General features: G+C 41.5%; 1 protein-coding gene across 5 annotated transcripts in view; it reads left to right on the forward strand.

Moving 5' to 3' along the window:
- The first annotated feature begins 1,242 nt into the window (after positions 1-1,242).
- Positions 1,243-17,541, forward strand: part of AGBL4 (AGBL carboxypeptidase 4) — a 1,471,661-nt gene continuing 1,455,362 nt past the window's right edge. For 2 of the 5 annotated variants that reach the window (XM_070786575.1, XM_070786574.1), the window contains exon 1: positions 1,243-1,425. In XM_070786575.1, the coding sequence (XP_070642676.1) occupies positions 1,392-1,425 (34 nt within the window). In that variant the 5' untranslated portion in view covers positions 1,243-1,391. The remainder of the gene's footprint in view (positions 1,426-17,541) is intronic. The other 3 variants (XM_070786577.1, XM_070786576.1, XM_070786578.1) reach the window with 2 other exon arrangements.

The following is a 17,541-nucleotide window of genomic DNA, read 5'->3' on the forward strand; positions in this document are numbered from 1 at the left end:
TATTATGGAGTATGCAAAGATAAATACCTGACCCTAGGCTTAAGGGAGCTCACTGTCAAGAGAGGAAAAGAGAAGTAAACAATGCATGATGCATTGTAAATGTTCAGACATTCGGACACGAATGCACAGGTGACTGTGGGGGGACTGCTAAGTCGCTTCAGTTGTGTCCGACTCTGTGTGACCCCATAGACGGCAGCCCACCAGGCTCCCCCGTCCCTGGGATTCTCCAGGCAAGAACACTGGAACGGGTTGCCATTTCCTTCTCCAATGCATGAAAGTGAAAAGTGAAAGTGAAGTCACTCAGTCGTGTCCGACTCTTCTCGACCCCATGGGACTGCAGCCTACTAGGCTACTCCATCCATGGTATTGTCCAGGCAAGGGTACTAGAGTGGGGTGCCATTGCCTTCTCCGATCGGGGGACAGAGCAGTTCAATTAAGAATAAGGTTCTAGTTTGGTCTTAGAAGGTAGTGACAATTAGCAGAAATGGGAATGAGCACCCTAGGTTATTCTGAGAGGTAGACTAAGCTTCCCAGGTGGCTCAGTGGTAAAGAATCTGCCTGTCAATGCAGGAGACACAGGTTCCATTCCTGAGTCAGGAAGATCCCTGGAGAAGGAAATGGCAACTCATTCCAGTATTCTTGCCTGGGAAATTCCAAGGATTTTGGAATTTCTGGCGGGCTACCGTCCATGGCATCTCAAGAGACCGACACGATTTACCCTCCAAAAAAGACTAAATAAGACTAGCGAAACTGAGGAAAGTGAAGCCTTTGCTACAGTTGGGGGCTAATGCTGACGTAGAGAGGCGAGGAGGCCACCTCGTTAGTACTTCACGTGTTTGGGGTGGGATGGGCACATAATTATTCTCAGGGCATTCCAGTTGAAGATACAAGTTATTCAGCACCTTGATCAGGGCCAGGCACACGGTAGGGAAATTGAGAAATCTGTCCCCAACTCTCAAAGTTGAGTACTAACCACAGCAAAGCCAGGCCATTCAGCTCTTCAGTCAGCACGTGCACCTGCTTGCGCGGCATGAGAGCGCGACCCCAGCGGACCAGGTCCCCGGCATTTCAGCGGCGGTCGAGTATGCTCAGTTGTCAGGACGCGGTGGCCGGGTTGCAAGGGAAAAGCGCCGCGGAGTCCCAGCTGGGCAGAAACCCCGCCAAGGAAGGTATCATTCCGAGGGGGCGGGGCCTCGGACGCACGCTTGCTCCCACCCCGCCCTCCTGCCACGCGGCACGCGCCGGCCGTCTACACGCCGGCTGCCCGTTGCCCTGGCAACCGTCGCGCAGCGTCTTCCTGAGGGAGCTCCTGTCAGCCGGCGGATCCCATCGCCCGCTCCCCACTGCCCCGCAATTTTCGCGTGGGCTCAGAGGCGGAACGACAACAAAAAATGGCGGAGCGGAGCCAGACGGCGCCTGAGGCAGGTCTGTGGGGGCGGTCGATCAGGTGGAAGCGCTGAGGCAGCACGGCGCTGTCCTGGGCCCCAGGGGACAGGGGACTTGGGCCTGGCGCTACTCCTGAAGAGGCACCCTCTGTGTTTGCGCGGTGAGGTTATGACCTCGGGATCAAGGGTCAAGGGAGGAGCACACCCCTCTGAGTGTCGGGGCAGAGGCCGCGCAGTCGAGGCGTCGCAGGAGTGTATGAGAGTGTGTGCACTCTTTGGAGTGAACACTGGCTGAGAAAGGGCTGGGACCCCAGGGAAGACGACGCCCCTCCGGAGGGGCACCTGTGATAGGGGCTGATTGTAGGGGGTAGGCTGTGTCACAGGAGGGGTTGAACACAATCCTGTGGACTATGGGAGGGTCCTCTAAAGGGAGAGGGACTCTGATTCTGAGGAGGCAGATTAAGTAGGAGGAGTGTTACTTTAGTTTCAGGCAGTGCCATGGAAGGGATATATGAGTATTTGTGCTTCAGGGAAGTGTAGTGACTGAGGGTCACCCTGTCACAGAGAAAGTATGCAAATCCTCATATGAGTCCTTAAGAGGACAAGAGGCTTGAGGGGACACCCAGCCCTTCAAAACCCTACCAAAGGAGGCTGGAGCCTGAGTGTGGGTGTGTATGGGATCAGTAATCTTGAAGGTCATTCAGAATCACAAAGGGATGCACATTCACTTTTATGTGGGTGGAAGCTAGTCTTTCAAGTGCAAGGAGACTAACAGGCAAAGAGACCTAGGATTCTGTTCCTGAGGGGACTGCCTTGTAAATTCGGCTGGCTTGGAGAGATAATGACCTAAGCTTTACAGGGTCATAGAAGAGAGAAAGAGCTTTTACAGTCCTGTGTATGTGGGAGAGGGTTTGTCCCTAAGAGGGATTGGGAACTGAAGAACTGGAGCATCAAAGTGATAGCTGTGTGTGTGTGTGTGTGTCTGTCTCTCTCTCTCTGTGTATAGAAAATCAGTGGCTTTGGTGAAATGTGTGGTGGTGGGTGATAGAGTGGTATCCATAATTTTGTATATGTGTCCTGATGGGGTATTTTGGTTATAAGAGTGACCCACTTGAATTATCCAGCCCTCTGGGGGTAGGGGAGGGAGGTTGTGGTTATGCTAAGACCATGCAGTGACTGAAACTGGAATCTGTAAAAAGCCATCAAGAATGATTTAAGAGACCATTTCCTCATAAGACCTGCATGGTTTGTCTTTCTTTTATGGCATCTCTGTTCTTGCACCAAGTAATTCCTCTACTTATTTTATAGTTTAAGCTCCCTCAACTTGAACATGCTCATTCTCTTTTTCATACTCCACCCAACACATGTTTGAGTGCCAACTATTCTCTAGGCATCAAATAAAGCACTGAAAACTCCCTACTTGTGATTCTCTTACCTTATTCTTTTTTCTTTTCTTTCCTCCCATAGATTTACTGCCTTCACACATATAATTTAATCTATTTAGTATTTTTATTGCTTACTGTCTCATTCCTCTAGAATGTAGGATCCATAAGGCAAGGGTCTGTCTTGTGTTTATTAATTCCATATTCCTAGAACCATACCTTGTGTAGTTATTAATAAATATTTTTTAAATTAGTGACTAAATGACCTGATATTGTCTAGATGTTCAAGGAGTTTCTCTGAGGTAGTGAAATTTTAGTTGAGATATAATAGAGATTGAATAAATGAAGAGATGGGCAAAGAGTGGCCCAGGCAGAGGGAAACCATGTGCAAATACCCTAAGGTAGGAGGAAGCATGATGTATTATATTTAAGGAACTGAAAGGAGACAAGTGTGGCTGTACTTAGGGCAATAGGAAGACAAAAGAGGTAAGCTGAAGCAGATCTTTCAGGGCCTTAAAGGCTAGGATAAGAGTTTTGGTCAAAAATCCAAAAATGGAGGGAAGGGATTGAGAAATGCTTAAAAGGCAAAATTAATAGGACTTAGTGAAAGATGGGAATGTGGGGGAAGGATGTATCAAAGTGTACTTCTAATTTTTTAGTTTGTGCAGCTGAATAGTTGGTGATGCCGTTATGGAGATAGGGAGTCCTGAAAGGGATCTCGGCTGGGTTTGAGAGGGAAGATCATGTGTTTGGTTTTGGACAAATGGAATCTGAGATATCTTTGAGTTATCCAATAAGTGGAGAGATTGGCAAGGCAGTTGAATATACAATAAAAGTCTGGGGTAGCATGGAGTTAATTAGTGAAACCACGAGTGTGGATGAAATTGCCTAAAGGGAGTGTAAAGAGTGTAAAGAGAAGCAGCTTGGGATGAAGTGTTGAGCAGTTCCAGTATTTCAGTGCATTCTAAAGAGATAGATTAAAGAGGACAGGCAAAAAATGTTTGTGGCATGTTCAACAGCTTGAATGCTGCCAAGTGATATAAAAAGGAAGACTGAAGAGCTAGATTTAGAGCATATTTAGCATCATTGTTGTCGTTGTTGTTCAGTCACTCAGTCGTGTCTGACTCTTTGTGACCCCTTCGACTGAAGCATGCCAGGCTTCCCCATCCTTCACCATCTCCCGAAGCTTGCTCCAATTCATGTCCATTGAGTCGGTGGTGCCATTCAACCATCTTGTCTTCTGTTATCCCCTTTTCCTCCTGCCTTCAGTCTTTCCCAGCATCATCATCTTTTCTGAGTTAGCTCTTCTCATCAGGTGGCCAAAGGATTAGATTTTCAGCTTCAGCATCAGTCCTTCCAATGAATATTCGGGGTTGATTTCCTTTAGGATTAACTGATTTGATCTCCGTGCAGTCCAAGGGACTCTCAAGAGTCTTGTCCAACACCACAGTTCAGAAGCAACAATTCTTTGGTGCTCAGCCTTCTTTATGGTCCAACTCTCACATCCATACATGTCCCTGATAAGAGGAAACTGATGAAGGTATGAGCCAAACTAACTTATAAATCACTAATAACTGGCTCAATCTTTGTTTCTTAAGTCAGACTCCTGGGAGAGAATCAAATTGACACACATTACCTTTTCCCACTAGACCATATTGTAGATCACAAGTAAGTGTAGGATTGATTGTTTTTGAATTGGGTATCCAGCTATTGATCTCTGGAGACACCTGGTACAAAATATGTATATCTGGTGATTTCTCATCTCAAGAGCAGTAGCTGACATTTATGCAGTGTTTATGTGCGAGACATTGTACTAAGTACTTTAAATGTTTTAATCTACTTCAACATCATAACTACACTCTAAAGTATCATCTTTATTTAATATGTGAAGAAGTTTTGGCACAGAGAAGTTAAACAACTTGCTCAATCTGCAAATAATTAATGTACGATTATAGTTTTTTGGCTATTTTTGACATTATCTGGATTCATTACTTGGCCTTCTGTTTGTATTGCAACATATTGCATACTGATGAAATAATAGCTATGACGAAAATTCCTTCCCTACAGAAAACATTCCAAGCTAAGCATACATTAACAAAGTGAAGTGGAAAGAACTGGGGCTCAAATCCTTGTATAAATCATGTTTCTGTAACTTATTAGATGCAGACCTCAGGTTTAAAATTTCTGATCTTAAAGTTTCCTTGTCTGTAAAATGCGGGTGATATTTGCAGTATAGTTGTTTTTGGTAGAGAGAGTGCAGCAAATGGTATTTACTTAATTCTGTTGAAGTTTGAATAAAAAAACTCAGATGTTTTATATATATATATATACACACACACATACATACATATATATGTATGTACTGTACATATACAGTGGAAGTGAAAAATAGATTTAAGGGACTAGATCTGATAGACAGAGTGCCTGATGAACTATGGATGGAGGTTCCTGACATTGTACAGGAGACAGGGATCAAGACCATTCCCAAGAAAAAGAAATGCAAAAAAGCAACATGGCTGTCTGAGGAGGCCTTACAAATAGCTGTGAAAAGAAGAGAAGCCAAAAGTAAAGGAGAAAAGGAAAGATATACCCATTTGAATGCAGAATTCCAAAGAATAGCAAGGAGAGATAAGAAAGCCTTCCTCAATGATCAGTGCAAAGAAATAGAGGAAAACAATAGAATGGGAAAGACTAGAGATCTCTTCAAGTAGAAGTACCAAGGGAACATTTCATGCAAAGATGGGCTCGATAAAGGACAGAAATGGTATGGACCTAACAGAAGCAGAAGATATTAAGAAGAGGTGGCAAGAAGACACAGAAGAACTGTACAAGAAAGGTCTTCACGACCCAGATAATCACGATGGTGTGATCACTGACCTAGAGCCAGATATCCTGGAATGTGAAGTCAAGTGGCCTTAGGAAGCATCACTATGAACAAAGCTAGTGGAGGTGATGGAATTCCAGTTGAGCTATTTCAAATCCTAAAAGATGATGCTGTGAGAGTGCTGCACTCACTGTGCCAGCAAATTTGGAAACCTCAGCAATGGCCACAGGACTGGAAAAGGTCAGTTTTCATTCCAATCCCAAAGAAAGGCAATGCCAAAGAATGCTCAAACTACTGCACAATTGCACTCATCTCACACACTAGCAAAGTAATGCTCAAAATTCTCCAAGCCAGACTTCAGCAATACATGAACCATGAACTTCCTGATGTTCAACCTGGTTTTAGAAAAGGCAGAAGACCAGAGATCAAATTGCTAACATCTGTTGGATCATCAAAAAAGCAAGAGAGTTCCAGAAAAACATCTATTTCTGCTTTATTGACTATGCCAAAGCCTTTGACTGTGTGGATCACAACAAACTGTGGAAAATTCTGAAAGAGATGGGAATCCCAGACCACCTGACCTGCCTTTTGAGAAATCTGTATCAGGTCAAGAAGCAACAGTTAGAACTGGACATGGAGCAACGGACTTGTTCCAAATTGGGAAAGGAGCACATTAAGGCTGTATACTGTCACCCTGCTTATTTAACTTCTATGCAGAGTACATCATGAGAAACTCTGGGCTGGAAGAAGCACAAGCTGGAATAAGATTCCCAAGAGAAATATCAATAACCTCAGATATACAGATGACACCACTCTTACAGCAGAAAGTTAAGAAGAACTAAAGAGCCTTGTGATGAAAGTGAAAGAGGAGAGTGAAAATGTTAGCTTAAAGCTCAACATTCAGAAAAAAAAGATCATGGCATCTGGTCCCATCACTTCATGGCAAATAGATGGAGAAACAATGGAAACAGTGTCAGATTTTATTTTTTTGGGCTCCAAAATCACTGCAGATGGTGATTGAAGCCGTGAAATTAAAAGACACTTACTCCTTGGAAGAAAAGTTATGACCAACCTAGACATCATATTAAAAAGCAGAGACATTACTTTATCAACAAAGGTCCGTCTAGTCAAGGCTATGGTTTCACCAGTAGTCATGTATGGATGTGAGAGCTGGACTATAAAGAAAGCTGAGAGCTGAAGAATTGATGCTTTTGAACTGTGGTGTTGGAGAAGCCTCTTGAGAGTCCCTTGGACTGCAAGGAGATCCAACCAGTCCATCCTAAAAGAGATCAGTTCTTTGGAAGGACTGATGTTGAAGCTGAAACTCCAATACTTTTGCCACCTGATGCAAAGAGCTGATTCATTTGTAAAGACTCTGATGCTGGCAAAGATTGAAGGCAGGAGGAGAAGGGGATGATAGAGGATGAGATGGTTGGTGGCATCACCGAGTCAATGGACATGAGTTTGAGTAAACTCCGGGAGTTGGTGATGGACAGGGAGCCCTGGCATGCTGCAGTCCATGGGGTCGCAAAGAGTTGGACATGACTGAGTGACTGAACTTATCTGAACTGAACTGATGTACTTTACAAATAAAAACACACTTTAAACATACAGTGATTGGTATGAGACATTTCATTTTTCTTCATTAGCACAATTGATTTTCTATCAGAATAAAGGCAGACATCAAGTTTTGGAAAATATAGAATTGTTAGCTAAACTGTGTATGGTGGGAGAAGTCTCTCTATGAGGTGAATTTTGAGGAATTTCCTGAAAGAGAGAAGAGATACATACTTTTTTAAAGCATGCGGGTATCTCCATAAAGGGGTTCCTTGGTGGCTCAGACAGTAAAACTGTCTGCAATGCAGGAGACTGATTCAGTCCCTGGGTTGGGAAAATCCATCGCTATGCACTCCATTATTCTTGCCTAGAGAATCCGTCTAGCAGGCTATAGTCCACAGGGCTGCAAAGAGTAGAACGTGATCGAGGGACTAAGTACACACCCAGTTCTATAAGATGGTCAGATTTCCAGAAGGAATTTTCTTCTTGTAAATATTATACTTTAAAATAAGGACATTGTTTAGAATTTTTCTTCCTATCCAAAAATTTGACTATTAATAACACCGAAATCAGATTGATTATATTCTTTGCAGCCAAAGATGAAGAAGCTCTATACAGTCAGCAAAAACAAGACCAGGAGCTGACTTTGGCTCAGATCATGAACTCCTTATTGCCAAATTCAGACTCAAACTGAAGAAAGTAGGGAAAACCACTAGACCATTCAGGTATGACCTAAATCAAATCCCTTGTGATTATACAGTGGAAGTGAGAAATAGATTTAAGGGCCTAGATCTAATAGATAGAGTGCCTGATGAACTATGGAATGAGGTTCGTGACATTGTACAGGAGACAAGGATCAAGACCATCCCCATGGAAAAGAAATGCAAAAAAGCAAAATGGCTGTCTGGGGAGGCCTTACAAATAGTTGTGAAAAGAAGAGAAGCGAAAAGCAAAGGAGAAAAGGAAAGATATAAGCATCTGAATGCAGAGTTCCAAAGAATAGCAAGAAAGGATAAGAAAGCCTTCTTCAGCGATCAATGCAAAGAAATGGAGGAAAACAACAGAATGGGAAAGACTAGAGATCACTTCAAGAAAATTAGAGATACCAAGGGAACATATCATGCAAAGATGGGCTCGATAAAGGACAGAAATGGTATGGACCTAACAGAAGCAGAAGATATTAAGAAGAGATGGCAAGAATACACAGAAGAACTGTACAAAAAAGATCTTCATGACCTAGATAATCATGATAGTGTGATTGCTGACCTAGAGCCAGACATCCTGGAATGTGAAGTCAAGTGGCCCTTAGAAAGCACCACTACGAACAAAGCTAGTGGAGGTGATGGAATTCCAGTTGAGCTATTTCAAATTCTGAAAGATGATGCTGTGAAAGTGCTGCACTCAATATGCCAGCAAATTTGGAAACCTCAGCAGTGGCCACAGGACTGGAAAAGGTCAGTTTTCATTCCAATCCCAAAGAAAGGCAATGCCAAAGAATGCTCAAACTACCGCACAATTGCACTCATCTCACATGCTAGTAAAGTAATGCTCAAAATTCTCCAAGCCAGGCTTCAGCAATATGTGAACCATGAACTTCCTGATGTTCAAGCTGGTTTTAGAAAAGGCAGAAGAACCAGAGATCAAATTGCCAACATCCACTGGATCATGGAAAAAGCAAGAGAGTTCCAGAAAAACATCTATTTCTGCTTTCTTGACTATGCCAAAGCCTTTGACTGTGTGGATCACAATAAACTGTGGAAAATCCTGAAAGAGATGGGAATACCAGACCACCTGACCTGCCTCTTGAGAACCCTATATGCAGGTCAAGAAGCAACAGTTAGAACTGGACATGGAACCACAGACTGGTTCCAAATAGGAAAGAAGTACGTCAAGGCTGTATATTGTCACCATGCTTATTTAACTTCTATGCAGAGGACATCATGAGAAACGCTGGACTGGAAGAAATACAAGCTGGAATCAAGATTGCCAGGAGAAATATCAATAACCTCAGATATGCAGATGACACCACCCTTATGGCAGAAGGTGAAGAGGAACTCAAAAGCCTCTTGATGAAAGTGAAAGTGGAGAGTGAGAAAGTTGGCTTAAAGCTCAACATTCAGAAAACGAAGATCATGGCATCTGGTCCCGTCACTTCATGGGAAATAGATGGGGAAACAGTGAAAAGAGTGTCAGACTTTATTTTTTGGGCTCCAAAATCACTGCAGATGGTGACTGCAGCCATGAAATTAAAAGACGCTTACTCCTTGGAAGGAAAGTTATGACCAACCTAGATAGCATTTTGAAAAGCAGAGACATTACTTTGCCAACAAAGGTCCGTCTAGTCAAGGCTATGGTTTTTCCTGTGGTCATGTATGGATGTGAGAGTTGGACTGTGAAGAAGGCTGAGTGCCGAAGAATTGATGCTTTTGAACTGTGGTGTTGGAGAAGACTCTTGAGAGTCCCTTGGACTGCAAGGAGATCCAACCAGTCCATTCTAAAGGAGATCAGCCCTGGGATTTCTTTGGAACGAATGATGCTAAAGCTGAAACTCCAGTACTTTGGCCACCTCATGCGAAGAGTTGATTCACTGGAAAAGACTCTGATGCTGGGAGGGATTGGGGGCAGGAGGAGAAGGGGACGACAGAGGATGAGTTGGCTGGATGGCATCACTGACCCGACGGACGTGAGTCTGAGTGAACTCTGGGAGTTGGTGATGGACAGGGAGGCCTGGCGTGCTGCGATTCATGGGGTTGAAAAGAGTCGGAAATGACTGAGCTACTGAACTGAACTGAACTCTACAAAGATAGTTATTGCTAACTAAATCTTAGTCTCAGGCTAGACTGTACCTGCTTCAGTTTCTCAGAATCTTCTGCCTTTCTAGCTATCCTTAAGAAAGCTTTTGTTCTAAGTACCTGATAAAATAATTGGTTTTCTTTTATTGCCAAGTTTGTTGGTTTTTTTTTTTTTTTTGGAGGCCCATGTAGAGCAAAAATTTTAGAGTTATGCAGTCTGTTAAAGTGATCTGAACCTTGATCACTTTTTCTGTGAACAAAGTGGGTCTTTTTTTAAAAGCAGCTTTACATTTTCTGAAATTATCTATATACAGAATCTTGAAATTTTAAAAACCCTTAGAAATGAGAATAATGTTTTCTATATTTTTTTAACAGTTGGGCAAAATATTTAAGTTTTTTTGACTTTAGTTTCCTTATTTGTAAATTTGGGATAGTAACACCTACTTTTCAGGTGGCAGAGATAGTGTATGGAAAGTGCAGAATGTTTATACCCTCAAAGAAGTGATAGCTTAGTTGGTGAGCGTACATGTATGTGTGTGTGTGCCTTTTCCTAAAGACTTACTAGTAAAATCACCTTTAAAAGAAGAGGAAATCCAGGTCTACAGTCTCTTATAGGGCAGCTTTGCATGCAAATATATTTCAGAATTCAGATTATTTTTTGTTATGGAAAGGCAGTATTGTCTTATGTAATGGCTTATGTACCTATGCATTTCTTATGTACTCTTTGTTACAGAACACTTCCAGTGAAGTATGGGAGAGTGCCCTATAATCAAACACATTAATCATATTCACACTAATTGAATTAAAGTTATGAATAGCTTCACATCAATTTAAGTTTTACTAGCAGATTAGTTTTGGTACTAAAGTTGTGAACAAAAATTACTATTTTTAGAGACTTAAGGATTTTGGAATTATAGAAGAGGGACTGTGGACTGATATAATTTTATCCTTTTTAAGAAAAAAATTTTAAAACTTCAGGTTATTTTTTGTCATGTTTTTATCTTTTGTAACATCATTGTGCTGAGCTTTATGAAAAATCCCAAAAGTTTTGGAACAGAAAACACCTTTTGTTTCCATGATGTTTATATGCTTATTTCTTCTAAGGAACTCTGATAATATCTGCATTTCTGAGATCTATGAATGTTGCATTTGGCTTCAGTTTCAGTATCTTGGGCTTCCCTGGTAGCTCAGCTGGTAAAGAATCCACCTGCAATGCAGGAGACTCTGGTTCGATTCCTGGTTTGGGAAGATCCCCTGGAGAAGGGATAGGCTACCATCTCTAGTATTCTTGGCCTTCCCTGGTGGCTCAGATGGTAAAGAATCAACCTTCAATGTGGGAGACCTGGGTTCGATCCCTGGGTTGGGAAGATCCCCTGGAAAAGGGAAAGACTACCCACTTTGTTATTCTGGCCTAGAGAATTCTGTACAGTCCAGTCCACAGGGTTGCAAAAAGTTGGACATGACTGAGCGACCTTCACTTTCACTTTCAGTATCTTGGCTCACGGTCATTTTCAAGGAGAGATACTAGAGAACTATAGCATTCAGTTAGAAGGATGCCAATACTTTAATACATATTCTTAACAAAATCATAGCTTTATCTTTGAGTCATTTAAGAACAGCACAGTCTTCTGAGTTTCAGAATATTTTTATTGATTGTTAAATTTCACCAATGGAGCAAGTGTTAGTTTTAGTATTGATTTAAGAAAAATTTTCATTCTTAACAGAATTTGATTTTTTTGATTATAAAAAATTATCTCAACTATGAAAGCTTGTGATAATTCATTAATGGTTTTTATCATATGGGAATATGATAATTTTTACTTTTTACATATCCCATTTATTTAATGGGTTCAGAGAAATTTTTCTTTTTTTTTCAAACTGTAAAGGGAGAAGTTTTTATTTGTCATATATTTTTGAGAAATATTGATTGTGAATATTTGACTCTAAATAAACTTTCAGAATAATATACTTACATGTCAATTGAAGGAAAACAAAGCAAGCAAATGCAAAGATGCCTAGAATTTTATATAAGAATAAAAATTTTTATGTAGGATTGGAAATTCCTAAATAAAAACTTTCAACAATGTTATGGAAAAATACCTGAGGTTTGTTGTAAAGGAATGGGAAAAACAATCTGCCAACAATTATAGTTTACTTGCCTTTTTTTTTTTTTTTAAAGAATATACTTGCCTTTTTTAAGAAGTTTAGAAATCATTCATTTGAAGAGATTAATCTCTATGTCAGACTTTGCAGAAGAAATCACTATGCTGTGGACTATGTTATTAATTTTAAAAATCACTCATTCATATTTCTGTTTTTGTTCCAGTACCATAGTGTTTTGATGACTTTAGCTTTGTAGTGTAGTCTGAAGTCAGGGAGTCTGATCCCTTCAGTTGTGTTTTTCTTTCTCAAAACCATCTTTGCTGTTCAGGGTCTTTAGTACTTCCATAGAAATTGTAAAATTTTTTGTTCTAATTCTGTGAATAATGCCACTGGTAATTTGATAAGGATTGCATTAAATCTATAGCTTCCTTTGGGTAGTAAAGTCATTTTCACAATGTTGATTCTTCCAGTCCAAGAACATGGTATATCTATCAGTGTCATCTTTGATTTCTTTCATTAGTATCTTATAGTTTGCTGAGTACAAGTCCTTTGCCTCCTTAGGTAGGTTCATTCCTAGGTATTTTATTCTTTTTGTTGTGATGGTAAATGGGATCATTTCCTTGGTTTCTCTTACTGATCTTTCACTGTTAGTATATAGGAAAGCAAGAGATTTCTGTGTCTTAATTTGACTTTATTCATTGATTAGCTCTAGTAGTTTTCTAGTAGCATCTTTAGGATATTCTGTGTATAATATGTCTCTGCAAACAGTGACAGTTTTACTTCTTCTTTTCCAATTTGTATTCCTTTTATTTCTTTTTCTTCTCTGATTGTTGTGGCTAGGACTTTCCAAATTATGTTGAATATGAGTGGCAAGAGAGGGTATCCTTGTCTAGTTCCTGATCTTAGAGGAAATGCTTTCAGATGTTCACTGTTAAGAATAATATTTGCTTCTGGTTCAAGATGGCAGAGTAGAAGGACTTGCACTCATCTCCACCTATGAGAGCACCAAAATTGCAACTAGCTGTTGAACAACCATCAACAAGAGGACACTGGAACCCACCCAAAAAAGATACCCCACATCCAATGGCAAAGAAGAAGCCTCAGTGAGATGGTAGGCGGGGTGTAATCACAATAAAATTGAATACCATACTTGCTGGGTGGGTGACCCACAGACTGGAGAACAATAATACCAAAGAACTTCTCACGCTATTATTCTGAACCTCACGTCAGGTTTCCCAGCCTGGGGATCCGGCAAAGGGACTGGGAATCCCCAGGGAATCTGGCCTTGACAGCCAGCAATATTTGCTTATAGGCCTTCTAGAGGACTGAGGGAAACAGAGACTCAAGTCTTAGAGGGCACAAACAAAATTTTCATGCACCAAGACCCAGAGGAGAGGAGCAGTGACCCCACAGGAGACTGAATCAAAACCTTACCAGACAAGCAAAAGTTAAGAGAATTCAGCGCCATTAAACCAGCTTTATAATAGATGTTAAAGGAACTTCTTTAGGCAGGAAACACAAGACAAGGAAAAGACCTACAGAAAATAAACCCAAAACAGTTAAGAAAGCAGTAATAGAATAATACAGATTAATAATTACCTTGAATGTTAATGGATTAAATGCAGGAACCAAAAGACATAGTCTGCCTGGATGGATGAAAACATGTACATATTTGGACTTCCCACTTACCACATCACTCTGCTTGACTCCCTCAGATTGTGTGTATTTATTTTATATTGTTAAATTAATCCTGTTCCCATTATGGCTTGCAATTGTAATTACTTTTATCTTTTGTCTAGCTATTGACTATGAAAACTGGTAAACACCTTTTACATTGTGACTAACTATTACTCACTTAATACCATTGTATCATGTTTGGTGGAAAATTCTTCAAGAGATGGGAATACCAGACCATCATCTGACCTGCCTCTTGAGAAACCTATATGCAGGTCAGGAAGCAACAGTTAGAATTGGACATGGAACAACAGACTGGTTCCAAATAGGAAAAGGAGTACGTCAAGGCTGTATATTGTCACCCTGCTTATTTAACTTCTATGCAGAGTATATCATGAGAAACGCTGGGCTGGAAGAAGCACAAGCTGGAAACAAGATTGCAGGGAGAAATATCAATAACCTCAGATATGCAAATGACACCACCCTTATGGCAGAAAGTGAAGAGGAACTAAAAAGCCTCTTGATGAAAGTGAAGGAGGAGAGTGAAAAAGTTGGCCTAAAGCTCAACATTCAGAAAATGAAGATCATGGCATCTGGTCCCATCACTTCATGGGAAATAGATAGGGAAACAGTGGAAACAGTGTCAGACTTTATTTTTTGGGCTCCAAAATCACTGTAGATGGTGATTGAAGCCATGAAATTGAAAGATTCTTACTCCTTGGAAGGAAAGTTATGACCAACCTAGATAGCATTTTGAAAAGCAGAGACATTACTTTGCCAACAAAGGTCTGTCTAGTCAAGGTTATGGTTTTTCCAGTAGTCATGTATGGATGTGAGAGTTGAACTGTGAAAAAGCTGAGCACGGAAGAATTGATGCTTTTGAACTGTGGTGTTGGAGAAGACTCTTGAGAGTCCCATGGACTGCAAGGAGATCCAGCTAGTCCATTCTGAAGGAGATCAGCCCTGGGATTTCTTTGGAAGGAATGATGCTAAAGCTGAAACTCCAGTACTTTGGCCACCTCATGCGAAGAGTTGACTCATTGGAAAAGACTGTGATGCTGGGAGGGATTGGGGGCAGGAGGAGAAGGGGATGACAGAATATGAGATGGCTGGATGGCATCACCGACTCAATGGGCGTGGGTCTGGATGAACTCCGGGAGTCGGTGATGGACAGGGAGGCCTGGCGTGCTGCGATTCATGGGGTCACAAAGAGCGGACACAACTGAGCGACTGAACTGAACTGATCATGTTTGGTCAACAGAAAAATAATAGAACTCTGTATCACCAGAAAAGTGAAAGTGAAAGTCGCTCAGTCCTGTCTGACTCTTTGTGACCCCATGGACTGGGGAAACAGACTCTTGGAGGGCACAGACAAAACTTTGTACACACCAGGACCCAGGAGAAAGGAGCAGTGACCCCACAAGAGATTGAGCCAGACTTGCCTGTGAATATCCAGGAGTCTCCAGTGGAGGCATGGGTCAACAGTGTCCTGCCACTGGGTCAGAGGCACTGAATACAACAGTCCTGGGAGCCCTGGTGGATGCTGGCATAAGTCCTTTTGAAGAAGGTCACCATTACTGCTATTACTCCTACCATAGTTTGGCCTCAGGCCAAACTACAGGGAGGGACACAGCCCCACCAATCAACAGAAAATTGGATTAAAGATTTACTGAGCATGGCGCCACCCATCTGAGCAGACCCAGATTCCCCCACAGCCAGTCCCTCCTATCAGGATGCTTCCACAAGCCTCTTATCCTTATCCATCATCAGGGCAGACAGAATGAAAACCGCAATCAAAAAAAAAAAAAACACACCAAACTGATCACATGGATCACAGCCTCGTTTAATTCAATGAAACTATGAGCCCTGCCATGTAAGGCCACCCAAGATGGACGGGTCATGATGGAGAGTTCTGATAAAATGTGGTCCACTGGAGAAGAGAATGGCAAGCGCCTTCAGTTTTCTTGCCTTGAGAACCCCATGAACAATATGAAAAGGCAAAAAGATATGACACTGAAAGATGAACTCCTCAGTCAGTAGGTGGCCATATGCTACTGGAGAAGAGTGGAGAAATAGTTCAGGAAAGAATGAAGAGGCTGAGCCAAAGCAAAAACAACACCCAGTTTTGAATGTGACTGGTGATGGAAGTCTGATGCTGTAAAGAACAATATTGCATAGGAACCTGGAATGTTAGGTTCATGAATCAAGGTAAATCGGAAGTGGTCAAACAGGAGATGGCAAGAGTGAACATTGACATTTTAGGAATCAGTGAACTAAGATGGGCAGAAATGGGTGAATTTAATTCAGATGACCATTACATCTACTACTGTGGGCAAGAATCCCTTAGAAGAAACGGAGTAGTCCTTATAGTCCACCAAAGAGTCTGAAATGCAGTACTTGGATGCAGTCTCAAAAACGACAGAATGATCTCTGTTCATTTCCAAGGCAAACCATTCAGTATCACAGTAATCCGAGTCTATGCCCCAACCACTGAAAAAGCTGAAGTTGAATGGTTATATGAAGACCTGCAAGACCTTTTAGAACTAACACCAAAAAAAAAGATGTCTTTTTCATCATAGGGGATTGGAATGCAAAAGTAGGAAGTTAAGAGATCCCTGGAGTAACAGGCAAGTTTGGGCCTTGGAGTACAAAATGAAGCAGGGCAAAGGCTAACAGAGTTTTAAGACAATGCAGTGGTAGTAGAAAACACCCTCTTCCAACAACACAAGAGACGACTTTACACATGGACATCACCAGATGGTCAATACTGAAATCAGATTGATTATGTTCTTTGTAGCTGAAGATGGAGAAGCTCTATACAGTCAGCAAAAACCAGACTGGGAGCTGACTGTGGCTCAGATCATGAACTCCTTATTGCAAAATTCAGACTTAAATTGAAGAAAGTAGGGAAAACCACTAGGCCATTCAGGTATGACCCAAATCAAATCCCTTACGGTTATACAGTGGAAGTGACAAATAGATTCAAGATATTAGATCTGTTAGACAGAATGCATGAAGAACTATGGACAGAGGTTTGTAACATTGTATAGGAGGTGGTAATCAAAACCATCCCCAAGAAAAAGAAATGTAAAAGGGCAAAATGTTTCTTTGAGGAGGGCTTACAAATAGTTGAGAAAAGAGAAGCAAAAGGTGAAGGAGAAAAGGAAAGATATGTCTATCTGAATGAAGTTCAGTTCAGTTCAGTTGCTCAGTCGTGTCCAACTCTTTGCGACCCTGTGGACTGCAGCACGCCAGGCCTCCCTGTCCATCACCAACTCCTGGAGTTTACTCAAACTCATGTTCATTGAGTTGATGATGCCATCCAACCATCTCATCCTGTTGTCCCCTTCTCCTTCCACCTTCAATCTTTCCCAGCATCAGGGTCTTTTCAAATGAGTCAGCTCTTCGCATCAGGTGGCCAAAGTATTGGAGTTTCAGCTTCAGCATCAGTCCTTCCAATGATTATTCAGGGCTGATTTCCTTTAGGATGGACTGGTTGGATTTCCTTGCAGTCCAAGGGATTCTCAAGAGTCTTCTCCAACATCACAGTTCAAAAGCATCAGTTCTTCAGTGCTCAGCTTTCTTTATAGTCCAACTCTCACATCCATACATGACTACTGGAAAAACCATAGCCTTGACTAGACAGACCTTTGTTGGCAAAGTAGTGTCTCTTCTATAGAATAACAAGACGAGATAAGAAAGCCTTCCTAAGTGATCAATGCAAAGAAATAGAGCAAAACAGTAGAATGAGAAAAACTAGAGATCTCTTCAAGAAAATTAGAGATACCAAGGGAAAATTTCATGCAAAGATGGGTACAATAAAG

The sequence above is a fragment of the Bos indicus genome, chromosome 3, assembly GCF_029378745.1.
Source record: "Bos indicus isolate NIAB-ARS_2022 breed Sahiwal x Tharparkar chromosome 3, NIAB-ARS_B.indTharparkar_mat_pri_1.0, whole genome shotgun sequence".
NCBI classification, from domain to species: domain Eukaryota; kingdom Metazoa; phylum Chordata; class Mammalia; order Artiodactyla; family Bovidae; genus Bos; species Bos indicus.